Source organism: Salminus brasiliensis, chromosome 1 (genome assembly GCF_030463535.1).
Source record: "Salminus brasiliensis chromosome 1, fSalBra1.hap2, whole genome shotgun sequence".
NCBI classification, from domain to species: Eukaryota; Metazoa; Chordata; class Actinopteri; order Characiformes; family Bryconidae; genus Salminus; species Salminus brasiliensis.
Window position 1 is genome coordinate 98,652,606 of NC_132878.1, and position 14,808 is coordinate 98,667,413.

General features: G+C 40.7%; 1 protein-coding gene across 1 annotated transcript; it reads left to right on the top strand.

Annotated features, from left to right (window-relative positions):
* Positions 1-1,938: 1,938 nt before the first annotated feature.
* cndp1 (carnosine dipeptidase 1) lies at positions 1,939-14,550 on the top strand. Its single transcript, XM_072692589.1, has 12 exons — positions 1,939-2,028; positions 5,282-5,389; positions 5,666-5,809; positions 6,696-6,858; positions 7,019-7,107; positions 8,926-9,123; positions 9,287-9,371; positions 9,468-9,628; positions 9,830-9,994; positions 10,687-10,828; positions 12,363-12,510; positions 14,301-14,550. The coding sequence occupies exons 2-12, from the start codon at positions 5,282-5,284 to the stop codon at positions 14,371-14,373; spliced, it is 1,476 nt and encodes a 491-aa protein (XP_072548690.1). The 5' UTR covers positions 1,939-2,028; the 3' UTR covers positions 14,374-14,550.
* Positions 14,551-14,808: the final 258 nt, after the last annotated feature.

The following is a 14,808-nucleotide window of genomic DNA, read 5'->3' on the forward strand; positions in this document are numbered from 1 at the left end:
AAGCTCTGGGGTTGATGAGCTCCATCTGGGTTGTACACAGCCTAGATGGGTCTCACTAACAACACACATACAAACCAACTCAGAGCCCATGCCCACATGGAACCCACCTTCCCACTTTCCATCATTGTGTGCTTTATGACTGGTTAGAGTTCTATACACATCCGAACTACTAGAACTACCAGAACTACCAGAACCCCAGTGACCCAGTTCCACTGCCAGCCATACAAACCCATACCTTAACAGTGCCTTCACCATGTTTGACAGATGATGTGGAAAGCCTCTGGCTAGTGAAGCATCAGGCTTTTAGATGTTCTCTATCTGTCTTGTCTGACCTCTCTGTTCTTGAGGGGTACCAGTGGTTTGATCATGGAGTAAACCCTCTCGATCCACACTCATGAAGACGTCTCCTGATTGTGGACTTTGACAGTGATACTCCGACCTCCTCCAGAGCATTCTTGACTTGACAGGAGTTTGTGAAGAGGGTTTTCTTCACCATGGACAGAATTCTGTGATCATCTACTGTACTTGTCTTTGTGATCTTTCAGGCGTTTTGGTGTGGCTGATCTCTCCAGTGTACTCCTTCTTTTTAAGAATGAGCAGAGTGATCTTGCCACTGTCGTCGTTTCTGCTGTCTTTGACGGGCGTGTTTTGGGCTTGTCGGTCTGATGCTGGCCTCCTTTACTTGAATCAACTCTTCTTAACTTGTTATGGACTAATGAGGGCCATTAAACTGCTTATCAGTCAACTGTCCAATTACTTCAGTGTCTGTGAAAATGAAAAATGGCAGTAATTCCTAAATGGTTTGCATAACCTCTTAAATTACAGCTGAAAGTGCGGACCTTAGCCAGTTCATTTAAAATCCACTGAGGAAACCTGTGTCACTGTCCAAATACATATGGACATGACTGTGGATGAAAGCATAGTGTGATGAAATCAAAAGATTTAGGATGATAATTTATCTTCATCCTGATAATGACTCAAATTCAATTAATTAAAGTTCAAACAACACCCCCTTTACACACACACACACACACACACACTCGGACAGGACAGGCAGCAGGGGTGATTGCTCAGTGAGTGTGTGTGACAGTAATGGCAGTAGGCAGTAGTGTTCTGCTGGCTGTTAGGGCAGTAATTAGGTTCCCTGCTGAGAGAAGAATGAAAGGGTAGAGTCTGACCTGCTGATCCAGGCCGAGGCCGAGGCCTCAGAGTGAAGCCCCTGCTTTCCTCCACTGTAGAGCCGCTGCTACCAGGTCAGGGATATCACCAGACTACCCTTATTTAAGGTTTTTATTAATGGTTTGAACTAATTAATGATGTCATAAACACCTTATTATTCTTTCCTAATCAGGTCTAACACATTAATTAAAGGTCCTCAGGGATCTGCTGCCCTCCTAACAGTGCTCCATACTGTAGATATGCAGCTAGCTCCATGCTCATGAGCTTCCATTACTTCCCTGACCAGCGCCCCAAGCTTTACAAGTACCATGACCATTAAGGAACCGGCTCCTGAAGCTGGACCTGAGCTGGATGTCTTAGCAGGGCTGTTAGCTTTATTAGCCTCAAAGCTCCAGTGGAGAACTACAGAAGCTAAACTTCAGACCCCGAACACACCAAACACCTCTCAGCTGACTGACTACACTGGGCTGAAGCAGGTGGGAGACTCCTAAACCAAAACCAGTACTTTATTACTGGTCTGCTGTCCCTGCACACACACATACACACACACACACACACACACACACACACACCTGTAGTTAGCTGGTGCAGTGGTTGCTAACAGTCCCTGTGTGTGTATGTTGGAATGTGGCTGACCCTGACCTCTCTCCCCCGCTGCTCTAACACAGTGTGTGTCCTGGGTGTTTGATCAACTCTTGCCTCAGAGTTTGGACTTGTCAGCGAAAACAGAAATCACTCTGGGCCGTAATCTGCCGGACCGCAGGAGGCCCGGAGTATTTAACACTGCAGGACCCGCTTTCAGATTCGCTCACTTCCAGCTCCACTCTAACCCTGCAGCTGCTCGACACGGTAAGATCTGACCACTTTCAGCTCACTGCTTTAAATACTAACGTTATTAAATTCAGCTGTTATTCAGTATTTCAATTATTCAGTATCCACTATGAATTATTCAGTATCCACTATAAATTATTCAGTATCTATTATTAATGATTCAGTATCCACTATGAATTATTCAGTATCCACTATAAATTATTCAGTATCTATTATTAATGATTCAGTATCCACTATGAATTATTCAGTATTCACTATCGATTATTCAGTATCCACTATCGATTATTCAGTATCCACTATGAATTATTCACTATCCACTATAAATTATTCAGTATCTACTGTGAATTATTCAGTATGTATTGTGAATTATTCAGTATCCACTACAAATTATTCAGTATCCACTATGAATTATTCAGTATCCACTATGAATTACTTAGTATCTACTATGACTTATTCAGTATCTACTATGAATTATTCAGTGTGTATTATCAATTATTCAGTATCTACTATGAATTATTCAGTATCCACTAAGAATTATTCAGGATAAACTTTTAATTATTCAGTATTCACTATGAATTATTCAGTATCCACAATGAATTATTCAGTTTCCACTATAAATTATTCAGTATCTACTGTGAATTATTAAGTATCCACTATGAATTATTCAGTATCCACTATGAATTATTCAGGATAAACTTTTAATTATTCAGTATCCACTATGAATTATTCAGTATCCACAATGAATTATTCAGTTTTCACTATAAATTATTCAGTATCTACTGTGAATTATTAAGTATCCGCTATGAATTATTCAGTATCCACTATGAATTATTCAGGATAAACTTTTAATTATTCAGTATCCACTATGAATTATTCAGTATAAACTTTTAGTTATTCAGTATCCACTATGAATTATTCAGGATAAACTTTTAATTATTCAGTATCCACTATGAATTATTCAGTATAAACTTTTAGTTATTCAGTATCCACTATGAATTATTCAGGATAAACTTTTAGTTATTCAGTATCCACTATGAATTATTCAGGATAAACTTTTAGTTATTCAGTATCCACTATGAATTATTCAGTATCCACTATGAATTATTCAGGATAAACTTTAAATTATTCAGTATTCACTATGAATTATTCAGTATCCACAATGAATTATTCAGTTTCCACTATAAATTATTCAGTATCTACTGTGAATTATTAAGTATCCACTATGAATTATTCAGTATCCACTATGAATTATTCAGGATAAACTTTTAATTATTCAGTATCCACTATGAATTATTCAGTATCTACTATGAATTATTCAGGATAAACTTTTAATTATTCAGTATCCACTATGAATTATTCAGTATCCACAATGAATTATTCAGTTTTCAATATAAATTATTCAGTATCTACTGTGAATTATTAAGTATCCGCTATGAATTATTCAGTATCCACTATGAATTATTCAGGATAAACTTTTAATTATTCAGTATCCACTATGAATTATTCAGGATAAACTTTTAATTATTCAGTATCCACTATGAATTATTCAGTATCTACTATGAATTATTCAGTATCCTTTATTAATTATTCAGTTTACACTATAAATTATTCAGTATGTATTGTGAATTATTCAGTAGTCAAGTCAAGTCAAGTCAAATTTATTTGTATAGCGCTTTTTACAACTGTTGTCGTCACAAAGCAGCTTTACATAATTAGTACTTAATAAAGGACAGAGACAGAGAAGAAATAACATGAAGCGTCAAAGACCCCCGTGAGCAAGCCAACGGCGACAGTGGCAAGGAAAAACTCCCTCAGAGCTGGAGGAAGAAACCTTGGGAAGAACCAAGACTCACAAGGGGGACCCATCCTCCTCTGATCAGACTGTTTTAAACATTAATGATAAAAATTACCAAAACAGATACAACAGAAAGTTGATAGTGGTGATATTAATAGTGTCAGAGAGGCACGAGTCCATCTAGGATTAATAGTGTCAGACAGGCACGAGTCCATTTAGGGACTCAGTATTCAGTATCCACTGTGAATTATTCAGTATCTATTATGAATTATACAGTCTACTAAGAATTATTCAGTATCCACTATGAATTATTCAGTATCTACTATTAATTATTCAGTATCCACTATGAATTATTCAGTTTCTACTATGAGTTATTCAGTGTGTATTATAAATTATTCAGTATCTACTATGAATTATTCAGTATCCACTATGAATTATTCAGGATAGACTTTTAATTATTCAGTATCCACTATGAATTATTCAGGATAAACCTTTAATTATTCAGTATCCACTATGAATTATTCAGTATTTACTATGAATTATTCAGTTTCCACTATAAATTATTCAGGATCTACTGTGAATTATTCAGTATCCATTATGAATTATTCAGTATCTACTATTAATTATTCAGTATCCACTATGAATTATTCAGTTTCTACTATGAATTATTCAGTTTCTACTATGAGTTATTCAGTGTGTATTATGAATTATACAGTCTACTATGAGTTATTCAGTATCTACTATGAATTATTCAGTTTCTACTATGAGTTATTCAGTGTGTATTATAAATTATTCAGTATCCACTATGAATTATTCAGTATCCACTATGAATTATTCAGAATAAACTTTTAATTATTCAGTATCCACTATGAATTATTCAGGATAAACTTTTAGTTATTCAGTATCCACTATGAATTATTCAGTATGTATTGTGAATTATTTAGTGTCTACTATGAATTATTCAGTATGCACTATGAATTATTCAGGATAAACTTTTAATTATTCAGTATCCACTATGAATTATTTAGTTTCCACTATAAATTATTCAGTATCTACTGTAAATGATTCAGTATCCACTATGAATTATTCAGTATCCACTATGAAATATTCAGGATAAACTTTTAATTATTCAGTATCTACTGTGAATGATTCAGTATCCACTATGAATTATTCAGTATCCACTATGAATTATTTAGTTTCCACTATAAATTATTCAGTATCTACTGTGAATGATTCAGTATCCACTATGAATTATTCATTATCCACTATAAATTATTCAGGATAAACTTTTAATTATTCAGTATCTACTGTGAATGATTCGGTATCCACTATGAATTATTTATTATCCACTATGAATTATTCAGTTTCCACTGTGAATTATTCAGTATGTATTATGCATTACACAGAGTCTGAATATGAATGAATCAGTATGCTGTGTATGTGAAATGTGGTGATGTTGTGGAATCTCGTCTGCAGATGAACAGTGCTGCTGTGATGCTCCTGCTATTAGGCGCAGCGGTTCATTCGTTCAGACTGGACCAGCTGATAAAGTATGTGGACACTCATGAAGAGGACTATGTTCAGGTACTACAGTTATCACCACACTGTAACAGTCACTCAGACTATGGAAAATGTTTGCTGAGCTGTTAAATCTCGTTAAATTATTTATTGATTAAGCGATCACTGTGGATTTCCATCTGTTTAAAGCAACACTGGCATAAATAGATTACTTCCTAAGGTACTTAAGGTAAAGACTGCTGCACTGGAGCTACAAAGCTAACGTAGCTAACAAGCAAAGGGGATTTATGAGGCTATAGAGTGTGTGTACTTGTGAGGAAAAAAGTGTGTTGTTGGTTTGAGGCTCTGCGGGAGTGGGTCGCTGTAGAGAGTGACTCCAGTGACGTAACCAAGCGGGCGGAGCTTCACAGTATGATGGAGATGGTGGCAGAGAAACTGAGGAAGATGAAAGGAGAGGTGCAGCTGGTGGACATTGGCTCACAGCAGGTAATACACACACACAAGCCTACAGCACTTTAGCCCCTCCCATTCTGCCTACAGCTGTTTAGCCCCACCCATTCAGCATACAGCACTTTAGCCCATTCAATTCTGACTACAGCACTTTAGCGCATCCTGTTCAGCCTACAGCAGTTTAGCCCCTACCATTCAGCCTATACCAGTCTAGTCCCGCCCATTCAGTCTACACCAGTTTAGCCCCACCCATTTAGCCTAAAGCAGTTTAGCCCCTACCATTCAGCCTATACCAGTCTAGCCCCACCCATTCAGTCTACACCAGTTTAGCCCCTACCATTCAGCCTATACCAGTCTAGCCCCACCCATTCAGTCTACACCAGTTTGGCCCCACCCATTCAGCCTACACCACTTTAGTCCCACCCATTTAGCTTACAGCATTTTAGCCCCTCCCATTCAGCCTACAGCTGTTTAGCCCCACCCATTCAGCATACAGCACTTTAACCCCTCCCATTCAGTCTACACCAGTTTAGCCCCACCCATTTAGCCTAAAGCAGTTTAGCCCCTACCATTCAGCCTATACCAGTCTAGCCCCACCCATTCAGTCTACACCAGTTTAGCCCCACCCATTCAGCCTACACCACTTTAGTCCCACCCATTTAGCTTACAGCACTTTAGCCCCTCTCATTCTGCCTACAGCAGTTTAGCCCCACCCATTCAGCCTAAAGCAGTTTAGCCCCACCCATTCAGCCTACACCACTTTAGTCCCACCCATTTAGCTTACAGCACTTTAGCCCCTCTCATTCTGCCTACAGCAGTTTAGCCCCACCCATTCAGCCTACAGCAGTTTAGCCCCACCCATTCAGCCTACAGCAGTTAAGCTCCTCCCATCTTTAGTATTCACACTTTTTTTCTTGTCCAGATGTCGGACGGTAGCTCTCTAGCCTTGCCTAAAGTGGTCACAGCGCAGTTCAGCAGTGATGTGAACAAGCCCACGGTGTGTGTGTACGGACATGTGGACGTTCAGCCGGCGAAGAAAGAGGACGGATGGGCGACTGAACCGTACAACCTTACCGAAATTAACGGTCAGTTTAACGTCCAGTCTTTCTACCGAACATGAACTAAATGCAGTGTCCAGTTTTTCCTCTGTTCTTTCAGAACCACACCATCAACCCACACTAATGAATTCATTCCTCACAGCTGTACTCTAATACTGTCCTGCTCGCTGCTCGCCTCTCCCTGTAGGGAACCTGTACGGCAGGGGGGCGTCGGATAATAAAGCTCCGGTTCTGGCCTGGATCCACGCAGTGGAGGCCTATAAAGCTCTGAACATGGTGAGACCCAGAAGCACAACAGACACCTGCCCAGGCACCTGCACTGCACCTCACTCAGGAACCTCAGCACTTCATCCTGTCAACATTTTTCAGTGTTTTTATTATTAATGTTAAACCGTCAGTATCTGACTCGATTACGGACTGATTCTGAATCTTATTTTGATTCTGAGCCTTTTTCTTCTTCTGACTCAGAACTCTAATTCAAGATATTATTCTGATTTTTATTAGTAATTATTTTGACTCTCATGCTGATTTCTGACTCTGATGCTCTTACTCATTCCACCTCTGATACTGACTAAATCTGACTCTCTCTCTCTCTCTGAAACAGCTTCCTGCCTCTGATACTCTGACTCCAGTCCTAGTTTTGACCCTGATCTTCCTGATTTAGAGTCTAGTTTTCATTCTGGTTTTGACTCTGATTTTGACTCTGAATCTGATTCTTATTCTGGTTCTGACTCTGAATCTGATTCTCATTCTGGTTCTGACTCTGATTTTGACTCTGAATTTGATTCTTATTCTGACTCTGATTTTGACTCTGAATCTGATTCTCATTCTGGTTCTGACTCTGATTCTCATTCTGACTCTGATTTTAACTCTGAATCTGATTCTCATTCTGGTTCTGACTCTGATTTTAACTCTGAATCTGATTCTTATTCTGACTCTGATTTTAACTCTGAATCTGATTCTCATTCTGGTTCTGACTCTGATTTTAACTCTGAATCTGATTCTCATTCTGGTTTTGACTCTGATTTTGACTCTGAATCTGATTCTGATGCACCTTTTTTTCTGACTCTGATACTCTTACTCATTCCACCTCTGATACTGACTAAATCTGACTCTCTCTCTCTCTTTGAAACAGCTTCCTGCCTCTGATACTCTGACTCCAGTCCTAGTTTTGACCCTGATCTTCCTGATTTAGAGTCTAGTTTTCATTCTGGTTTTGACTCTGATTTTGACTCTGAATCTGATTCTTATTCTGGTTCTGACTCTGATTGTGACTCTGAATCTGATTCTCATTCTGGTTCTGACTCTGATTTTGACTCTGAATTTGATTCTTATTCTGACTCTGATTTTGACTCTGAATCTGATTCTCATTCTGATTCTGACTCTGATTCTCATTCTGGTTCTGACTCTGAATCTGATTCTCATTCTGATTCTGACTCTGATTTTAACTCTGAATCTGATTCTCATTCTGGTTCTGACTCTGATTTTAACTCTGAATCTGATTCTCATTCTGGTTCTGACTCTGATTTTGACTCTGAATCTGATTCTCATTCTGATTCTGACTCTGATTTTGACTCTGAATCTGATTCTCATTCTGATTCTGTCTCTGAATCTGATTCTCATTCTGATTCTGACTCTGATTTTAACTCTGAATCTGATTCTCATTCTGATTCTGATTTTAACTCTGAATCTGATTCTCATTCTGGTTCTGACTCTGATTTTGACTCTAAATCTGATTCTCATTCTGATTCTGACTCTGATTTTAACTTTTTATGATTTGGAGATGTTAGAGCGGTTAGAGCGCTGGGCTGTTGATGACAGGGTTGTGGGTTTGATACCCGGGCTCAGCAAGCTGCACCCTTGAGCAAGGCCCTTCACCCTCTCTGCTCCCCGGGTGCTGGAGTTGGCTGCCCACCGCTCTGGATGAGTGTGTGTACTCACTGCCCCTAGTGCACGAGTGTGTGTGTGTGTTCACTACCATAGATGGGTGAAATGTAGGGGACACATTTCGCTGTACAGAGCACAGTGACAGGTCCTTGCACCTTTTTTTCTGACTCGGAGTCAGACTGTGATGCTCTGCTGTGTGGTCCTCAGGATCTTCCGGTGAATGTGAAGTTTATAATAGAGGGGATGGAGGAGACAGGCTCTAATGGACTGGACGCCATGATTGAGTCCCAGAAGGACTCGTTCTTCTCGGATGTGGATTACATCATCATCTCAGACTGCGGCTGGCTCAGTAAACGACCCGCTCTCACCTACGGCACCCGGGGCAACTGCTACTTCTTCGCTGAGGTAGGTTCTGACCCTGTTCAGACCTGCAGCAATGCTTTGCCTCTCGTCGCCCACACTGCTGGTTGCTTGTTACTCCTGGGTGTTTCTGAACTTGAGCTGACTTGTTGTTGCCATGGTTTCAGAAAAGACTCCCATATACTGACTTACATTAAATGATCCACAGGTGGAGGGGCCGAAGCAGGACTTACACTCCGGAGTGTACGGGGGAACAGTGATAGAGCCCATGACGGACATGATCGGGATTTTGGGTGTGTTTAGTGTTACTATCTCACTGATATTCATTTAATTAATGAAAACTGATGGTGTAAACCAGTACCCCCCCCTTCCCCACCTTCTCCTCTCAGACACGCTGATCAGCCCCAGCGGGACCATCCTGATCCCCGGTATCAGAGACGCAGTGGCTCATTTCTCTGATGAAGAGTGGAAGATGTATCAGGACATTGAGTTTGATGTGGAGAGCTACAAGGCCAAGATCGGAGTGGAGCAGCTCATGTACAACAACAAGGTAGAGAGACATTCACAGCTATTATAGTGTGCTAGACCCCATTGACCCCCCCCCCCCCAACTCAGCACATATATCCTTTCAACTCTGCTCCACCCCACTCAAACACGCCCATCTATTCAGCCCTGCCCCCTACAGTGTAAGCAGGCAGACTGGGACAGACAGTACTACTGTAAAAATGCACCATCTGCTTTCTGCCTGCAGGTGGAGCTGTTGGCCCATCGCTGGCGTCACCCCACTGTCTCCATCCATGGCATTGAGGGGGCTTTCTCCGCCCCCGGGTCAAAAACAGTCATACCTGCTAAAGTCACGGCCAAGTTCTCCATCCGCCAGGTACCGGACATGGACCCTGCAGTGGTGGAGAAGCAGGTGAGCACAGACCACTACTGCTACTAAAAATAATACTACACAATAACGTAACTTAATATTAATATACTGTAATAATAATAATAACAATGTAATAATACTACTAAACCTACTAATACTACTATTCAATCATATAACTGAACATTAATATAATGTAATAATAATAATTGGGCTGCTTGTTTTATGTTCTTAAAGGTTATATAAGAACATAAAACAAACAAAATTATAATAATAAAATATATAATATAAATAAAAACACTACTACTAATAATAATACTAATACTATATAATAATATAATTGAACATTAATGTAATTTAGTATTAATAATAATGAAACAATACTACTAATCCTACTAATAATACTATTCAATAATATAGTAGAATATTAACATTAGATGATAATAGTGTAATAGTATTCTACTGCTACTACTATTACTGCTAATAATAATAATCAAAAACAATATCATATTGTGCTTACTTATAATTATAATAATTATTATTATCAATATCAACTGTTAGTTGTAAACTGTTGTAAATTGTAATTAAAATGAATTAAAAAGTAATCTCACTGTCAGGGATTACAAGGATTACAGTCATCTACAGCAGACCATCAACGTAAAGAGTCTCGAATAACTCACTATTACTGACTAAGCCCAGCCATACAGTCAGCTGACCTGTCCATCTTCCTGTCTCAGGTGAGTGACCACCTGCATTCGGTGTTCGCCAAGAGGAAGAGCCCCAATAAACTGAAGGTGACGATGATCATCGGAGCTAAACCATGGCTCGCTGAGGTCAAACACCCACTGTACGAGGCAGGAAAAGCAGCTGTCAAGAGAGGTCATCCTCACCAAACCTTCCCTAAAATATCCTACAGTGTACTTCCACTCACTGGCCGCTTTATTAGAAACACCCTACACTGTACGTCCACTCACTGGCCGCTTTATTAGAAACACCCTACACTGTACTTCCACTCACTGGCCGCTTTATTAGAAACACCCTACACTGTACTTCCACTCACTGGCCGCTTTATTAGAAACACCCTACACTGTACTTCCACTTACTGGCCGCTTTATTAGAAACACCCTACACTGTACGTCCACTCACTGGCCGCTTTATTAGAAACACCCTACACTGTACTTCCACTCACTGGCCGCTTTATTAGAAACACCCTACACTGTACGTCCACTCACTGGCCGCTTTATTAGAAACACCCAAAGCTGTACTTCCACTCACTGGCCTCTTTATTAGAAACACCCTACACTGTACGTCCACTCACTGGCCATTTTATTAGAAACTCCCTACACTGTACGTCCACTCACTGGCCACTTTATTAGAAACACCCTACACTGTACGTCCACTCACTGGCCACTTTATTAGAAACACCCTACACTGTACTTCCACTCACTGGCCGCTTTATTAGAAACACCCAAAGCTGTACTTCCACTCACTGGCCGCTTTATTAGAAACACCCTACACTGTACGTCCACTCACTGGCCGCTTTATTACAAACACCCTACACTGTACGTCCACTCACTGGCCACTTTATTAGAAACACCCTACACTGTACTTCCACTCACTGGCCGCTTTATTAGAAACACCCTACACTGTACGTCCACTCACTGGCCATTTTATTAGAAACTCCCTACACTGTACGTCCACTCACTGGCCACTTTATTAGAAACACCCTACACTGTACGTCCACTCACTGGCCACTTTATTAGAAACACCCTACACTGTACGTCCACTCACTGGCCGCTTTATTAGAAACACCCAAAGCTGTACTTCCACTCACTGGCCACTTTATTAGAAACACCCTACACTGTACGTCCACTCACTGGCCGCTTTATTAGAAACACCCTACACTGTACGTCCACTCACTGGCCACTTTATTAGAAACACCCTACACTGTACGTCCACTCACTCACCACTTTATTAGAAACACCCTACACTGTACGTCCACTCACTGGCCATTTTATTAGAAACTCCCTACACTGTACGTCCACTCACTGGCCGCTTTATTAGAAACACCCTACACTGTACGTCCACTCACTGGCCGCTTTATTAGAAACACCCTACACTGTACGTCCACTCACTGGCCGCTTTATTAGAAACACCCAAAGCTGTACTTCCACTCATTGGCCATTTTATTAGAACCCCCTACACTGTACGTCCACTCATTGGCCACTTTATTAGAAACACCCTACACTGTACGTCCACTCACTGGCCTCTTTATTAGAAACACCCTACACTGTACGTCCACTCACTGGCCGCTTTATTAGAAACACCCAAAGCTGTACTTCCACTCATTGGCCACTTTATTAGAACCCCCTACCTTAGAGGTCCACTTCTCTGAACTTGTCGTCTCCTGCAGTGTTTAACGTGGAACCTGACCTGATTCGGGAGGGCGGGACGATTCCCATTGCCAGGACGTTCCAGGATGTGACGGGGAAGAGTATCATCATGCTGCCCATCGGAGGCTTTGATGACGGCCTTCACTCCCAGAATGAGAAGATGAGCAGGTAACCAGGAACATCCCGGAACACTTAACATGAAAGCACAGTGCACTGATAGCAGCCCCCCAAAGCTATTTAAGTATAATAGCACCCCCCTTGTGGACAATCTTGGTAAACATGAGTTATTGAATTACAAGACTACTGTATACACAGCTCTGGAAAAAATAAAGAGACAGTGGATAGCCGGCCAAGACATGATGGCTGTGATTGGCAGTCAAGGTTATTACAGCACTGGGTTGTTTATTGTATACTGGGTTGTTTACTGTGTACTGGGTTGTTTGCTGTGTACTGGGTTGTTTACTGTGTACTGGGTTGTTTATTGTATACTGGGTTGTTTACTGTGTGCTGGGTTGTTTACTGTGTGCTGGGTTGTTTACTGTGTACTGGGTTGTTTATTGTGTACTGGGTTGTTTATTGTATACTGGGTTGTTTATTGTGTGCTGGGTTGTTTACTGTGTGCTGGGTTGTTTACTGTGTACTGGGTTGTTTATTGTATACTGGGTTGTTTACTGTGTACTGGGTTGTTTACTGTGTGCTGGGTTGTTTATTGTGTACTGGGTTGTTTATTGTATACTGGGTTGTTTACTGTGTACTGGGTTGTTTACTGTGTGCTGGGTTGTTTACTGTGTACTGGGTTGTTTACTGTGTACTGGGTTGTTTGCTGTGTACTGGGTTGTTTACTGTGTGCTGGGTTGTTTACTGTGTACTGGGTTGTTTACTGTGTACTGGGTTGTTTATTGTATACTGGGTTGTTTACTGTGTACTGGGTTGTTTATTGTATACTGGGTTGTTTACTGTGTGCTGGGTTGTTTACTGTGTGCTGGGTTGTTTACTGTGTACTGGGTTGTTTATTGTGTGCTGGGTTGTTTACTGTGTACTGGGTTGTTTATTGTATACTGGGTTGTTTACTGTGTACTGGGTTGTTTACTGTGTGCTGGGTTGTTTACTGTGTACTGGGTTGTTTATTGTATACTGGGTTGTTTACTGTGTACTGGGTTGTTTATTGTATACTGGGTTGTTTACTGTGTACTGGGTTGTTTACTGTGTGCTGGGTTGTTTACTGTGTGCTGGGTTGTTTACTGTGTACTGGGTTGTTTATTGTATACTGGGTTGTTTACTGTGTACTGGGTTGTGTACTGTGTACTGGGTTGTTTACTGTGTACTGGGTTGTTTATTGTATACTGGGTTGTTTACTGTGTGCTGGGTTGTTTACTGTGTACTGGGTTGTTTACTGTGTGCTGGGTTGTTTACTGTGTACTGGGTTGTTTACTGTGTACTGGGTTGTTTACTGTGTGCTGGGTTGTTTACTGTGTACTGGGTTGTTTATTGTGTACTGGGTTGTTTACTGTGTACTGGGTTGTTTATTGTATACTGGGTTGTTTACTGTGTACTGGGTTGTTTACTGTGTGCTGGGTTGTTTACTGTGTACTGGGTTGTTTATTGTGTACTGGGTTGTTTACTGTGTACTGGGTTGTTTACTGTGTACTGGGTTGTTTACTGTGTACTGGGTTGTTTATTGTGTGCTGGGTTGTTTACTGTGTGCTGGGTTGTTTATTGTATACTGGGTTGTTTACTGTGTACTGGGTTGTTTATTGTATACTGGGTTGTTTACTGTGTACTGGGTTGTTTATTGTGTACTGGGTTGTTTATTGTATACTGGGTTGTTTACTGTGTACTGGGTTGTTTACTGTGTACTGGGTTGTTTATTGTGTGCTGGGTTGTTTACTGTGTGCTGGGTTGTTTATTGTGTACTGGGTTGTTTACTGTTTATGGGTTCATGTCTGATCTTTTCTCAGGTACAATTACATAGAGGGAACCAAGCTGTTCATTGCTTACCTGCATGAAGTATCTCAGATAAAGAGGAACTGATCCTCCACACTGCTGAAGCTCCTCAGCTGCCCCACACCTCTTTAATGCTTTTATACAGTTCAAACATTTCATACCATGAGCACTCACTGTCTGTGTGTGAGTAGATTACATTTCTTTAGTCCTGATTTCATTCTGATATTCTCCATGATAATTAAATAAATAATAATTATAACACTGTTTTAAGGTGGTCTTATCTTCATTCTGAGTCTTTAACCAGTGAATCTGACCATTGCTCACCAAGCTGTTTTCAGAGCAGCTTCACTCCTGACTCTCCTGGGTGGTTGTAGGTCAGATCCAGTTCTTTCAGGTGGGAGGGGTTTGAACTCAGAGCTGTAGCCAGAGAAGAACAGCCTTTCTCTGTGACCATACAACCAGACACTCTGCAGAGAGAGAGAGAGAGACAGAGAGAGAGAGAGAGAGAGAGAGAGTGAGAGA